This window comes from Labrus mixtus, chromosome 23 (assembly GCF_963584025.1).
Source record: "Labrus mixtus chromosome 23, fLabMix1.1, whole genome shotgun sequence".
Classification (NCBI taxonomy): Eukaryota; Metazoa; Chordata; class Actinopteri; order Labriformes; family Labridae; genus Labrus; species Labrus mixtus.
This window is the reverse complement of record NC_083634.1, coordinates 2,924,812-2,940,364: the sequence shown is the minus strand read 5'-3', so window position 1 is coordinate 2,940,364 and position 15,553 is coordinate 2,924,812. Positions and strand designations below refer to the sequence as shown.

Here is a 15,553-nt window from a genome sequence, read left to right as displayed (position 1 = left end):
ATGAAACTTTAGAAAATCAACAAAGTCTTTTTTAAATCATCTTTTTTTTTCCAAGCGGGACGGTGAAAACACAAACTCTCTGTTCGGTCATAAAATATTTATTAGGGTTTATTTGGACATTGTACATCACTGATTCTTCTGTCAAAAGCACAACTACGAGCCAACCGTTAACAGGGAGAGAACCTGACTAATAGATGTGCGACACAGACGTTGAATCCTCTTCATCGGGGAACAAACAGGATCACGTTAACGGTCGACCTCTCCAAACACGATGTCCTGTGTACCTGTAGGAGGAAGGAGGAGGAGAGACTCAGACGTGCTTCATATAAAAGCTGCAAACAGATGACCAGAAAACATCTTCCTGACGACCATCACAACATCAAGTCAGCCCCCTACATACACCCACTGTTCAACAATAGCCATCCTCAGTCAAGAACAACGATCAGAAAAAGATCTACTGTGCAAGTCCCCCTCATGAATCCTGATCTAAGAATCGCTTTTATCTGTTTGATTTCATATTTGAGCTTATTATGAAACCGCTTGTTTAAGTATCCCCGTTAATGAAAAGAATTAAACTAAATGATTCTGTCTGCAAAATGATCTTAGCTGTGCTTTTATTTTGTATTTTATACCGTCTTACAGAAAGGGTGCTTTAGATGAGATTAGATGTACAGGACAAGTTAAAAGTATATTTTAAAAAAATAGAGTAGCAATATAAACATGAGGGTAGAAAAAAGATAAATAAGTCGTAGTCGCAAAACAGATTTTTTCACATTATATAACTGCACTGTTTTTCTATAGTTAAATTTGCACAATTGTATTTCACTGTGAGATGGTTTACATTTTAAAGGAGAATATAGCATGTTTCCTAAATGTCTGATGATATAGTAAGTTCATTTAATGATTAAACTCAGTAAATATCTTACAGGCTGCTCCTATAAAATGCACAGAACAGGCACAAGAAACTGTGATGAGAAAACCATTCTTTCATTCTCTTCATCTTAATGATTAACTACCTGAACTGAATTCCACTGAGACAGAAACATTATTTTCCAGTCCAAAAATGTTAAAAGGATACTTCACCCATTGAAACATGAATCAGTATTGACATTGGGTCATATATGTAGTAGAAATGTGAAATACATTTTGAAGTTGGTGCCTTCTTGGCCGAGAAAAGACAGGAAGTGTCTTTTTGGCTCATGTTAATGAAAGACACCAAATCCCAGAATACATAGCACCGCAGGCCACTCCCACTAAGGTCCTCTAGTTCAGAATCAGAAATACTTAATATACTTAATCCCTGAGGGAAATTCGATCGATACAGTTTCTCCAAAATATACAGTATATCAGTAGAAATATAGAAATAAAAACATTAACAGACATATTTACTTCAACACATGAGGCCGTTTCCTCAACTGATTCAAAGATTTCTTCCAGAATTGATCTTGGAAATTCCTGGCAGAAAACCGTCTCTATGTCTGTGTCCATAAGCAAACAGTGAGAGCACCGACACTACCAGTCAGCACCAGCTCGAGCCGGTCCCGGCTCCTCATCCTCACCACCGCTGACAGGCAGGCATTATGTCTTGGCTGCTGAGCTGGCAGCAACCATCTCACCGCTATATTTATATTTTTCCGCCATTATCAGCTTTCTCCATAGAGCCTGTTAGCATAGCTTCCAAGCAATATGGCGGACGTTAAGTTTTGATTCTGGGAGTGAGGTCCCACCCACTGATCTGTGATTGGTCTGTAGCTTCAGTGGTCTAAAATATGAGGAACTAGTGCTGTAGTTTCACCCTGCTAACCATAACCAGCAACGATTTTTGCGTCTCGCTAACCAGTGACGCAAAAATCTTCATTTTGCGTCACTGGAAGCTCCTTTACAGACTTAGAAATACAGAGATTTCCCATCTCAGGGGAAAATGAGGGCGGGATACACAACCATTCAAAAACACTACCAGGTTTCTAATGATACAAAGATTAATGCAAATGGGTGAAGTATCCCTTTAAGATGAGAGCTCAGAGAATAGACTGACCACACACTTCATGTGGCATCAGAATGACTTTACTCCTGAAGCTGCATTCTCCACCGATAATCAGTTCTTACCAATAATGGCAACCACGTCAGCGAGCATGTGTCCTCTGGCCATTTTATCCAGACCAGCCTAGAAAGAAAGAAGAAAGAAAGCATTTCTTAACAACAGCTCTGTTCAGAGGAGCTCCTGTAAAAGTGAATATTCATAACTCCAAAGACTCAAGCCTCCAGTCAATGCACTAACGACTCTAATAGTTTGTTTGTGCGACTATAAAGACATTTTTAGCCTCACAGACGAAATGCAACTGACTGTGTTCAACATTCATTTAGCCACAAGCGAAGAGATGCACAGGAAGGAGGGATGTGAGGGGGGGAGTTATGTACGCTGTTAAAAATGGTTCTATAGTGCTTGATAAACATACTTAATGAAGTAAAAGTAGCCTTAAGGACAAGCCGTTAAACACGCTGAATAATGGATGTGTTTAATATTTCACAGTGTTTTGTGAAGTTTCTGTGTGTGTACCAAGTGAGCGAATCCAGGAGCTTTGATCTTGCAGCGATAGGGTCTGCTGGAGCCGTCAGATATCAAATAAACACCAAACTCTCCCTGCGAGGGACACAAACACACACACAAACCAGTAAGCATATTACATCACAACAAGTCCCTGAAGGCCTACAAAGGCTTCTTCATTAATTAGGACCGGAAGAAGCTCATGTATACTGAGGATCAACAGAGTGCTTACAAAAGTAGGATTGTTGTTTGTTAGGATAAAACTCAAATGGTAAACCACAGCAAGTCCATTTTCAGAATTATTTACTTTGAAAAGTGTTTAAAAACATATTAAAAAACACATGGTGTAAAAGTCCGACCTTGGGGGCCTCCACGGCTGTGTATGTTTCCCCCGGGGGGACCTGGTAGCCCTCTGTGTACAGTTTGAAGTGGTGGATCAGAGACTCCATGGACGTCTAGGACAAAGAGCAAACACAACACATCGTCATTTTACCTCATGATTCTGCAACACTACTGCTACACTGCCATTACGGCACTTTTACTCTTGCTTTGCAGTGTTTTGTTTGACTCACGGTACAGTGTTGAAAAAGTGTAAGATGTGCAAAATGTTGTGCATGTAAACCAACATCAGAAGCTCCACGCGCGCGCGCGCACACAGCACTGTTCCACCCTGCCGTCTCCTCCTCTTATATAACCTCATATGCACCCCACTATTCCTCTACCATGCATAAACATTGCAGATGAGGCCTTACTGTTGTAAATATCCCCTTATGGCAACGTGTAAAGCCTGATGTGTGCTTTTGCGTAGAATCTACGCTGTAGCAACGCCATATTGGCCGTTGTGAGCTCTACAGCCACTCCCCCCCTACCTGTGCCTGGGTTGTGTCTGCATAGCTCTTCAATCAATTCCCCGCCTAACAAACGCTTGTTGGCAGTGTGATGACTCAGTGCTAGTTTTATAGCCAGTGTCCGGTTCAGCCGCATTCTCTGTTTGATTCTCTACAGGTAACCATGGCGACTGACTGAGCATATGATGTTTGGAGTGTGAGTTGATGAGTCTTCTTCCTTCTGCAGAATTTTGAAAACAGCTGCGATACCAGGAAATGTTGTAAAAGCAGGAAATGCAATGCCACCCAGCTGTCCAATCACGGAGTCGTTTCACTGCATAGTTACATTTTTGAGGAGCTACACATCAGGCTGCTTACGTCGGCTTCTCTCTCTAGGTACAGGGCTATGCCAACATACAGCGTTTTGATATGGTGATTCAGCACAGAAATATAAATCAGGTTTAAGAGGCTGATATTGATTTGGGTCAGCACATTATATCCACTTCAATAGTCACAGACGTGTGGTGTAAAATAAGGAATGAACAAGTCCAGCTGCAATTTTAGAGTCAGTGCAGTCTGTTATGCAGTGTGTGCGTGTGTGTGTGTGTTTTTTAAACAAATCTCTCTTCAGTGGTTCTGTGTCGCGGTCAGTAGCTGGTGGAGGACTGAACCAAAAATAAGGAGGGATGTTTTGTTTGAAGAAAACAGACCAGTGAAGTAGGAAAATCATAAATTCTATAATGTCTAATTGTCAAAGGTCAAAGGTATCTTTATTGTCCCCACAGGGAAAGTGTATAAGTCTATGAATAAAATGCTCCATGTCTCTAGTCAAACTTCCTGTTCCTGTTGCAATACAGAGCAGAAAAAAGCACCAGCAGTTTTTTCCACACCCTCGCATCTCTCGAACTCCATACAAAACTTAGAAAGTTTTATCTACGACTGTGGACTTTAAATGTAATACACTTTAATTTCGCTCTCTGAGGTGAACTAGAGGTGATCTGAAGCCTCGGGGGGGAAGCCAAATTAAAGTCAGCTTCACTGGCCTAATTCTTTCAAGATGGAAGTTTTGAAGACAAATTAGTGACACCGCTGAAATTTAATTAAAAAGCCAAAAGTGACACAGCGCAGAGGAAAAAACCCGGCCCGAAGAAACAGGGTTCAACGTTTTGAGATCGAACGGCCTGCAGGGCGTCAGAAAAACCGTCTGAAAAAGAGTCCAAGTGTCGGAAACGTACCTTCATCTCAGACCTCTTGGGTGGGGCCACTTTAGCGTCATCCACCTTAATCTCTCCTTCTGGCATCTTGTTGAGCGCCTGGTGCATGATCCTCAGGGACTGTCTCATCTCCTCCACCCTGCACAGATACCTGCACCAAACACACAAACACATACACAATCATCTTTGTGAAGCTCACTGGTAAAAAGACTGAACTTATATGAGCCTTTTCTGGTCGTCTGACCCCTAAAAGTGCTTCTATACTACATTCACACAACACTACAGCTTCACTCACACTGAGCAAAGTTGCTCCCCACCGTGATTAAAGGCTTTATATGTGATTTTTTACACTTAAATGTAATAGAAATCAAGTATATCCTCTGAAAATAACTCTGTGAGTCATGACTGTCTACAATGGGTGTAACACCCGAGTCCCACAGTCTGTGATGTTTTCTGAGTTTTCAGAGTCCTATCTTCACTTTGTTTACATCGCCCGGACGGCCGGCTGACTCCTCCCCTCGTGTATAAAAGTTGTTTCATTGAGGGACTAGAGAAAAGAAGAATAACATACTGTACTCACTGCTTAACTGTGTTTCTCGATCACGCTCATTTCAGGTAAATTTACATGCAGTGTGAAGATACGAGCATAATAAAGATCGCTAGCATTAGCATGCTAACACAACAATGCAGCGAGAGTTGTTTTGGTTTCATACTGGTGCTCAAGGGCGACATCTGCTGGATCAAAAAATCACATATAAAGCCTTTAAACACGATTGCCCCGCCTTCCTATTCTCCCGCTGACCTGCACTCACACTGCTCCAGGACTAACCGGGCCTGAGTGTGGCTACTATTTAACGTTGTAATATAACAAATGCATGGCTTGACGTGCACGTGAAGCATGCTTAGATTACAAGATAGGCAAACTTAAAAAATTAAATCTGCATTTACTGATTTGGGTCAGATACAGCCATAACACACCGAGATTTCTCGAAAATTGAAGGTATGGATCTATTATACTTCATACTCATGTTGTGTATCTGAGCAGTGATTAAGCACACCTCTTCCATCCGTGCCAGGTCCAAGGAAGTGAACTGTGTAAAAGCACGGATCGGAGCACTCACAGTCGTCCAACAAACTGGACGTTTAGGGTAAAATCGCACGGGCACGGTACCGGTTGCCAAGTGTGAGTGCGCCCTAAAACACTGATGGCAGTGGCCGCTATGTAAAGCTCATCAGCACTAACTCATCACTACTAATAACTCACACACCGCTGGCTTTGCCATCAGTAACAATCTGGGTTCAGTCAGAGTCTTAGCCAAGAACACTTCGATATGTGGCTACAGCTGAGGATGAAAACCCCCGACCTTCAAACTGAGAGATGACTGTTTGGACTATTGGGCCATAGTCACCCAAACTGGTGAGAAGTTGAACTTTGTGGATTTACATTCTCTCTCCTTGATTGCTCATTTTAATTGTTAAGTTAGAATGACTGAGCTGTACAGTATCTGCACTTTAACTGTGACATGAAATCTTTGCTATTAGACACATTGATCCAGTCAAAACTTATCAAACATTCACACTACCCCGTGCCCTCTCATCCTATCTCACCTGCTCATATTTAAAACAAAACTCTGACAAAAGTCTCTAAATAAAAACACATAAATACACACGATAATATATATTTTAAATAACACCAAATGTGAAATTATTAAATTATACAAAACGTCTTCATGTGCTCGATGTGCAAATAAGAAGTAATAAGGTGATAAATAAAAGTTATAAAATAATCCCTTTTAATTTGACTTCAATCACTGCAAATATCCATTCTTATGATTTAAAGATTCATTCAAACTTCTCTTTGATATAAGACGACTCATTGACTCGGTCCCACATGTAGCTTCCACATCAAGAAACAAACTAAAAGATTCAAATAAACAAGGAGTCTCTTTCACAAGTGAAAAACTGGAACTGCTGTGTTCAAGTGATTAAGGAAGTCGCTGGTAAAAAAAAAACCCCACACGATATGAATCTTCACACATATCATCAAACATGTCAAATGTGTGTCCTCATCTGCCACTGCGTCGCTTCTCCTCTCCACAAAGGTTTTCTAAATGAACAGCTTGCGTGTTGCAACATTTAGTAAGAACCGTCGTCTGAGAGAAGCTGGGTCAGGAAAACAAAAAAAGAGCCATCTGCTCCTCTCTCACCTGTCGTAGCAGTCTCCTTTGCTTCCGATGGGGACGTCAAATTCCACCTCGTCGTACTTGTCATACGGCTGAGACTTCCTCAGGTCCCACTTGATGCCCGACCCTCGCAGCATCACGCCGCTGGAGGAAAGACGAGAAGAAGAATGAGAAACACCACAGTCCACACACATTCCTGATAATTAAACCTTAATTTTACATCTGAGCAACAACGTTTAATAATAATGAATGTGGAGTGTTGAATATGTGTTGGGAGGGAGGGGCTATGGAGAAGGCTCTGTCCCGCCCAGGTTCTGTTAGGTGGAGACAAGATGGCTACAGGAAAGAGTATGACAGTGGAGTAAAATGTAAATGTATTTGTCTGTATCTTTGCTATTTTGTATCTATTTTGTCCGTTTTATTTATTTTGTTTTTTTTTGTTTTCTTTGTTTATTTGTTCTCGCTTTAGTTGTCATGTCTATATATTCTTGTTTCATTTTGTTCACCTTATCACCAATAAAAAAAAATTAAAAAAGAAGAAAAAAAAAGAGTGTGACAGTGGAGATCAGTGAGGTAGGAGGGTGTCACTTTCATTGTATTGGTGTGTTACCTGAAGCCATAGTTCAGAGCCTCTTCTGCAGTGACCACCCCGATGTCCACGGTACGATTCTTCCAGATACGATTGTTGGTCAACATCTGCCAAAAAAAATTAAAACATAATCCAATATTCACAAACTGTTCTCCACTGCATGCTTATCACAGGATTGTGAGGATTTTTATTTTTATTTTAAAAGCAGGCGTTCACCTCTTCTACTTCATCGATTCTGATGGAGAAATTCTTGCACCACTCATAGATGTCGTCCATAAGGCCGAGGGGCATGTCCTGAAACCGAGATAAGATCATGAGCTACATTACAAAAACTTCTCCCGACATGAGAAGAGCCGTTATTTTTCTTCTTCTGAATATTTCCCACCTGATGAACGCCACCGGGTCTGACGTATGCGGCGTGCATTCTGGCTCCTGACACTCGCTCATAAAACTCAAACATCTGCACGGAGACAAGAAGGTTACAAGACATCAAGTATTCAACATTAAGAAGTTATAGTTAATGCATTACAGACTCCGATCTAAAGGAGACAAAGATAACATCTTGGATCTCTCATTTTATTTTATAAGACTTCAAGGCTTTTTAAGCATTCCCCTCTGACTGCATCAGACCTCTTCAACAGCTTCTAAGTTGGAGCCACCTGCTGAAGAGCACCCATTCTTTTCAACTATTTTAAAAACATTTTCCAACACCCATGCAGCACTCTACGCATCTACTTTTTGACAGTTTTCTGTGTGCTGGCCTCTAAACTCTGAACCCAGTTTAAGCTGTCTTCTATGTCTGCAAGTTCTGCCAGGTATAACTGGTGCACTCCACTAGAAGGTCGTCAAATACCACATGTTTTAAAACGTTACAATTTCTGTTACTTTAATGAACAATGGGATTGAAAGGTTCAGAAGATTTAAAAAAAATAAATAAACTACAGATCTTCAGTTAAATTTTAGCCTAAAGCTGCCAGGATGTTGATGTTACTCTGTTTGTCTCTCTCCTTCTTCCTCTATCTCTCTTTTAAAAGCCCAACACAGTTTCAGCTGACGACTGTTCATCATGAGTCTGGTTCAGCTCAAGGTTTCTGCCTCTTAAATAAATGTTGCTCAGTGCTCATGATGGATTAATGTCAGGGTCTCTGTGGATAATAAAACAAAGAGTGAGGTATTTTACCTGCATTTTTGTGAAATGTTTTGAGAACATTTGTTGTACAAATAAAGATTGATTGATGACGAGCGAGCAGCAGTGATCCATTAGAACGTACAGATTTGTATGTGCTGAGGTTTTTCAAGTCATTTAGGCGTTAACATTACATGAAGTCTCTTACAGACGGACGACAGGAGGTGACACGGTCTCAATATCACAAACAGGTGGTAAATGTGTTTGTGCAATTCAGACAGTGTGCAGGAGTTCTTGAATTGTTTTGATAATTAAAAACAAGATATGATTGGGTGCCTATAACTTTTTTTTGCCATGGTATCGAAACAGGTATCAATCTTTAGATTTTTTGTAGTCTTTCCAACCATTACAGTGTTTCCCCTTCCACCACCACTGGCTACAAAACAAGAGGAGGGTGCTTGACATCCCCCAGCTGCACTCCTGACCTTCTCTCTCTCCTCGAACATCCAGAAGAACGGGGTCATGGCCCCGATGTCGAGGGCGTGCGTGGTGATGGCCATGATGTGGTTCAGGATGCGAGTCAGCTCTCCGTACAGAACTACAAATAAACAAAGAGCACACTCAAACATTTGAAGCCAAAACGATAAAGCTTACGATTCTAACATCATGGTCCCTGTCTTGGCTTTCTGGACTCTGAGTATGAGTGACTTCAACGTCATGTGACCCTTAAAAGTAGCATAAATCAGTTTATATGTCATGATGGTCACACACACTGGAGACTAGAATTAAAGGCAGTGTGCGTATGTCTGATGCACTTTTTTTCTGTCAAACTAAAGTTTGTTCCAAATTTAAAACAATAACATGTAACAAGAGAATTTCTTTAGTGCAGAACAAATAAGACCTTTATAATTCTAATATCACAAGCATTGTATGGCCTTCTTTCTATTTGTCTTTGTTAACGGCCGTTGCAGAACATGCAGACGTCCTCTCCTCTGTACCTCTGATCCACTGGGCACGGGGCGGAGCTTGGATGTTGAGCAGCTTCTCCACAGCCAGAGAGTAAGCCTCCTCATTGCACATCATGGAAACATAGTCCAGACGGTCAAAATAGGGCAGAGCCTGTGACATTAAAACAAGAGGAAGTGACGCTGGGTCAGGGACTTTCAAGAAAAATGCAACAGGTAGCTCCTCCTCATAGATCGAATGCAGTTGGCTCCAAAAAAATGTAATTGTGTTTTCTGAGAGATCAGGGGAGATGTTACTTTGCTCTAGTTTAATCACAGTGAGGTATTGGAGCTTCACAGTATGTGAGTCAGTATTTTTAGAATAGACTTTATTGTCATTGCACAAGAATATGAAAACAAAATTTACTGCGCCATGCCTGAAATATAAAAAATATAAATATTTGTAATACTTGGTGTGTTGCAAATCCACTGTGTTGTCCTTTGTTTCTTAGCCTGGTTAAAACCAAAAGGAGCACCACTAATTCAACACTTCCTGATTTCACATCCTTCTTTAATTTATTAGAAAATACAGAAACAGGGTGATGGTTTCACTCTGTGGTCAGGCCAAGTGTTTTGACACATCACAATATTTCCTGTACCTCTTCACATGTGAAAAAAGACAGAAGTAAAAAGACAACACATTGGAGAGATGGTTCAAGTTGTTCAGTACCTGCAGGTAGGTCTTGTACTCGATGAGTTTCTCTGTGCCGCGGTGGAGCAGTCCGATATGGGGGTCACATTTCTTGACGGACTCTCCGCTCAGCTCCAACACGAGGCGCAGCACGCCGTGAGCTGCTGGGTGCTGGGGACCAAAGTTTATGGTCAGGTTGGACACATCCTTCTCTACATTAGGATCTCTGTCTGCGGGGAGAAAACAAAATAACTCAGGAAAGGTAAAGGAAATGATACAGGATGAAATGGTGGGGATCACTTAAGGATGTCATTTCCAAATCTACACATGAACAGAAATTAGGAAAGAAAATAGCTGATTTTTACATATTGCAACTCATCAAGTTGGTTTCCATGTCATACCAAAACAATATTTACAAGTGAGTCCAAGACACTTTTTTTCAGCCACGTTCTGGCACAGAGATCCTTGAAAATACATTTTCAGACATGTGGAATGTGTGGGGTTAATGTAGGGGTCCGGTTCACTATTTGTAAAACTAAAACCACATTTTGAATATGGCCATTTGAAACAGCCTGATTCAAGAGAGGCTGGATTTTGTTTTTGATAAAAGAAACCTCAGAGTGATGAAACAGCGCTGTGATGAACTACTGTAGAGCTGCCCTTGCTGCAAATACGCAAAAATGATAATTCCCACTAATGTTGAATATTATAATTAAGATCATTTTAAAACTAGATGTAATATGATTTTCTCTCCACAAAACACACAAAGACTCACCCCGGACACAGACTGTTTAAGACCCTCCTCTCTGGTAAGAGGCTGAGGTACATTAAGACTGAAACCTCTCGCCACAAGAACAGTTTGGGCTTCATTAATGATGTCCCTGCCCTCCTCCCTCCTCCCCAGCTCAGTCAGAGTACATTACAGTAATGTGAAGGCTGAAACAGATTTTATGTGTTACATTAATGCACGCTGATCATTTCTGTTAACATGCACACTGTGAGGAGATTTATACTGTAAGCACAACATAGAACATTTTCTGCTTTTTATATTTTACTCTGCAATCAATTTTTTTTATCTAGCTTCAAACCTGTTAAGCCTTGTTCACTCTTTGCAGAAAACTCCTGAAAAAGTGCTGATGTTTATCGGAGGAGCTGTACATGTGAAAGCAAACTGCTAAGACATTTTGCACAGACTTTAACCAGAGTTTCTCCTGCCGGCCCCCCTAGTACTTCTTCTGCACAAAGTCTAAATGAGCTGATATGAGAACACGGCAGAATATAATATAATCAGGAAAAAAAACGTTGAGCGAGTTGGAGGGGGTGGTGACGTTTATTCCCCGTCAACAGTGCATGACCATAGACTGGTGTGATCTCTGTGCACGTTTTGAAACGGCTGCATGATGTTTTCTGTTCAACAGAATGTTCTGCTCCGCTCTGTTGTTGAACTAAACACAGCATTTACAGTATCTCACAAAAGTGAGTACACCCCTCACATTTCTGTAAATATTGTATTATATCTTTTCATGGGACAACATTGAAGAAATGATACTTTGCTACAATGTAAAGTAGTCAGTGTACAGCTTGTATAACAGTGTCAATTTACTGTCCCCTCAAAATAACTCAACACACAGCCATTGATGTCTAAAACGCAGGCAACAAAAGTGAGTACACTCCTAAGTGAAAATGTCCAAATTGGGCCCAATAAGCCATTTTCCCTCCCCGTTGTCATGTGACTCGTTAGTTTTACAAGGTCTCAGTTGTGAATGGGGAGCAGGTCTGTTAAATTTGGTGTTATCGCTCTCACTCTCTCATACTGGTCACTGGAAGTTCAACATGGCACCTCATGGCAAAGAACTCTCTGAGGATCTAAAAAAAAGAATGGTTGCTCTACATAAAGATGGCCTAGGCTATAAGAAGATTGCCAACACCCTGAAACTGAGCTGCAGCACGGTGGCTAAGACCACACAGCGGTTTAACAGGACAGGTTCCACTCAGAACAGGCCTCGCCATGGTGGACCAAAGGAGTTCAGTGCACATGCTCAGCGCCATATCCAGAGGTTGTCTTTGGAAAATAGACTTATGAGTGCTGCCAGCATTGCTGCAGAGGTTGAAGGGGTGGGGGGTCAGCCTGTCAGTGCTCAGACCATACGTCGCACACTGCATCAAATTGGTCTGCATGGCTGTCGTCCCAGAAGGAAGTCTCTTCTAAAGATGATGCACACAAAAGCCCGCAAACAGTTTTCTGAAGACAAGCAGACTAATGACATGGATTACTTGAACCATGTCCTGTGGTCTGATGAGACCAAGATAAACTTATTTGGTTCAGATGATGTCAAGCATGTGTGGCGGCAACCAGGTGAGGAGTACAAAGACATGTGTGTCTTGCCTACAGTCAAGCATGGTGGTGGGAGTGTCATGGTCTGGGGCAGCATGAGTGCTGCCGGCACTGGGGAGCTACAGTTCATTGAGGGAACCATGAATGCCAACATGTACTGTGACATACTGAAGCAGAGCATGATCCCCTCCCTTCGGAAACTGGGCCGCAGGGCAGTATTCCAACATGATAACGACCCCAAACACAGCTCCAAGACAACCACTGCCTTGCTAAAGAAGCTGAGGGTAAAGGTGATGGACTGGCCAAGCACGTCTCCAGACCTAAACCCTATTGAGCATCTGTGGGGCGTCCTCAAACAGAAGGTGGAGGAGCGCAAGGTCTCTAACATCCACCAGCTCTGTGATGTCGTCATGGAGGAATGGAAGAGGATTCCAGTGGCAACCTGTGAAGCTCTGGTGAACTCCATGCCCAAGAGGGTTTAGGCAGTGCTGGAAAATAATGGTGGCCACACAAAATATTGACACTTTGGGCCCAATTTGGACATTTTCACTTAGGGGTGTACTCACTTTTGTTGCCTGCGTTTTAGACATCAATGGCTGTGTGTTGAGTTATTTTGAGGGGACAGTAAATTGACACTGTTATACAAGCTGTACACTGACTACTTTACATTGTAGCAAAGTATCATTTCTTCAATGTTGTCCCATGAAAAGATATAATACAATATTTACAGAAATGTGAGGGGTGTACTCACTTTTGTGAGATAGTGTATATAAAGGAAAATATTCTCATTATATTGTTGTACAGCGGATTGTGGTGCTTCATCTGCCGTGTTCTCACTTTTTTTCATGTCTTGCCCCAGGAGACCCCCCCCCCACCCCACCTCACCCCACCTCACCCCGTCCACCAGGGACAGTCTCCTGCTGTTATGTGTATGTGTCAATAACCAGATCAAGAGGATTTCAGGGGCAGTCGGCCTGAAGTTCTCTAGACATTTTCAGCAAAACGGCTTAACGCTGTGTGTTGAAAGTACCATTCCATGGGGGTGGCTTCCAATTCTCATTAACAGCAGTGGGGTACATCACGGCCCCGGCAAACTGCTCCGTCCACTCCACGTCTGGCTGCCATTGTTTCTGCCTGTAAAAGACATAACAAACTCTCTTAACAGAGGGGAAGGATGTTTTGACAGGAACTCAGCTCTGTGCCAACACAAACACTGCAGTGTTAGGTAGGAGCCATGAAACCAGAAAGGCTTTAATCTTATTTGTTGAGGCTGCTGTTTGGCTGTCGTGCTGTACTGTGTTTGCTTACTTATAATCAGAAGTAAATGATGAGAGAAACGTGCACTGAACTAATGATGAAGGTCAATGTAGAAAGACTAAATCTGTTTATCAATATAAATTGTTATAACACAGAGGTTACCTAACTTACCCCCATATAGCTCAGTGGGGAGCACCTCTTGCTAAATTTGTTGAATTCTCTGTACGTTAGGATGGCGAAAATCAAAAATTAAATACACAAATTCTTAATATGTTTCCTTATTTTATTTCAATGTCTTTTGTTGTATTCAGCAGTCAGTAACAGTAAACATATTTTCTTACATTTATTTCTCATGTTGTACATTCATTACATTCAATGTGTCGTGTGATATTACATTAAAAGATTGTCATAGCAAAGAACTGACACTTCCATATACAGTGATCAGTGATGTCTAAAAATACATATAACGATGTTATGTTCAGTTATGTGAAGTTTCCATGACCCCTGCTGACCCCCCCAGGGGGTTGTAAAACCCTGTTATAACATACATAATATAAAGGACTACTTAGAGGTAACTTTAAATGTCCTACTGTTAATAATAAACTGAAAACATAGATATTCAGTCTTTGTGTAAGGTTTTACAATTTTATTACATTTTAAATTGATAATATTGGTGTTGTTTACTTTGTTTTTGACTGATTATCTTTCAATCAACTCATGTTAAATGCTTTTATTTATCTTTATATTTTTACTATTTATATTTGGGTTATTTTTGATGATTCACTTTAATTTTTTTGTTGACGCTTTTACCTTTTATTGTTTTAATTACATATTTTCTTATTGCTGTTCGTGTGCAATTATCTCTATTTTTGTTTGTACCTAAGTATTTGTCATTATTTTAAGCTTTTTCTTGTGTCCAGTCGCTATAATTCACTTATCACTGTATTTGTTTTGTTTTAGAAATAAACTTTGATCATTTGATGTAAACAGACACTTCTTACTCGTCCACATTGGTTAACAACAAGCAGATATTTTAGGATACAATCTCCTAACCTGAAACTGTATACAAACATATTATGATCTGTTTTAATGTGCAACATAATTTGACCTCACAGAGCAAAGAAAATATAAAAAACAAGTGAAGTGGTAAACACTGACACACGGTGGCTAATCTGAATGCTAGCTGTTAGCATGAGGACATTAGCAGCACAAACAGGACAGATAATCCATCTGTGAGCTTTAAGGAGGACAATGCAACGATATTTATATGTGTGCAGAAACTCTCTTCCATTGAGAAAATAAATTACATATTGACTAAAAAAAGAAGACACCCAGTCGGCTTTTTTTTTTTAGCACTATGCTAACATTAGCCTTTCTGTGCGCTTGTTTGTAAGGAGCTAAAAGCTAAAGCGTCATGTTTGGCCTCTTTGTTATCTTACCTGTTTTGCAGAACAGTGCAGCCAGGGCTCAGTAAATTATTATTTAATATAAGTTTTGTTGAAGGACGTCCTAGTTTGGAGAGCGACCTCAACATCGTGGCAGCCATCTTGGCTGTTAGACAACCTCTGGCCAATGACGTATTGTAGTTTCTTCTTTTGCTGTTTAAACTTTAAGAGTTCAGGGTGTGTGCTGCCACCTATCGATATGATTAATAACCACACATACAATTAAGCGTACTTGTTAATGCAGTGAACAAGCCTATTTATGCGTTTTTATGTACGTTATTTTTATTTTTATTCTTTTTTTATTTAAATTGTACTGTGTTCACTTTCTGTTTGCAATCTTTGCTCTTTGCTGCTGTAACACTGTAAATTTCCCCGTTGTGGGATAAATAAAGGATTA

At 40.8% G+C, this 15,553-nt stretch overlaps 1 protein-coding gene across 1 annotated transcript; it reads right to left on the bottom strand.

The window, feature by feature from the left end:
- Window positions 1–82: 82 nt before the first annotated feature.
- On the bottom strand, window positions 83–15,303 carry ndufs2 (NADH:ubiquinone oxidoreductase core subunit S2). The gene is made up of 14 exons (XM_061031142.1): window positions 15,151–15,303; window positions 13,485–13,588; window positions 10,159–10,349; window positions 9,483–9,603; window positions 8,970–9,082; window positions 7,744–7,818; window positions 7,575–7,652; window positions 7,380–7,465; window positions 6,794–6,913; window positions 4,608–4,737; window positions 2,905–3,000; window positions 2,558–2,641; window positions 2,107–2,164; window positions 83–284 (listed from the first exon to the last, which is right to left on the bottom strand). The coding sequence occupies exons 1-14, from the start codon at window positions 15,255–15,257 to the stop codon at window positions 247–249; spliced, it is 1,401 nt and encodes a 466-aa protein (XP_060887125.1). The 5' UTR covers window positions 15,258–15,303; the 3' UTR covers window positions 83–246.
- Between the last annotated feature and the right edge of the window lie 250 nt (window positions 15,304–15,553).

Excerpts from the sequence above, each read along its gene's own strand:
- ndufs2 (XM_061031142.1), bottom strand. The coding sequence starts at position 15,257 with ATGGCTGCCACGATGTTGAGGTCGCTCTCCAAACTAGGACGTCCTTCA. Across the intron at positions 4,738-6,793 it reads AAAGGAGACTGCTACGACAG|GTATCTGTGCAGGGTGGAGG; the intron begins GTGAGAGAGGAG and ends TGTTTGGTGCAG. Across the intron at positions 3,001-4,607 it reads CCAAGAGGTCTGAGATGAAG|ACGTCCATGGAGTCTCTGAT; the intron begins GTACGTTTCCGA and ends TCTTTGTCCTAG.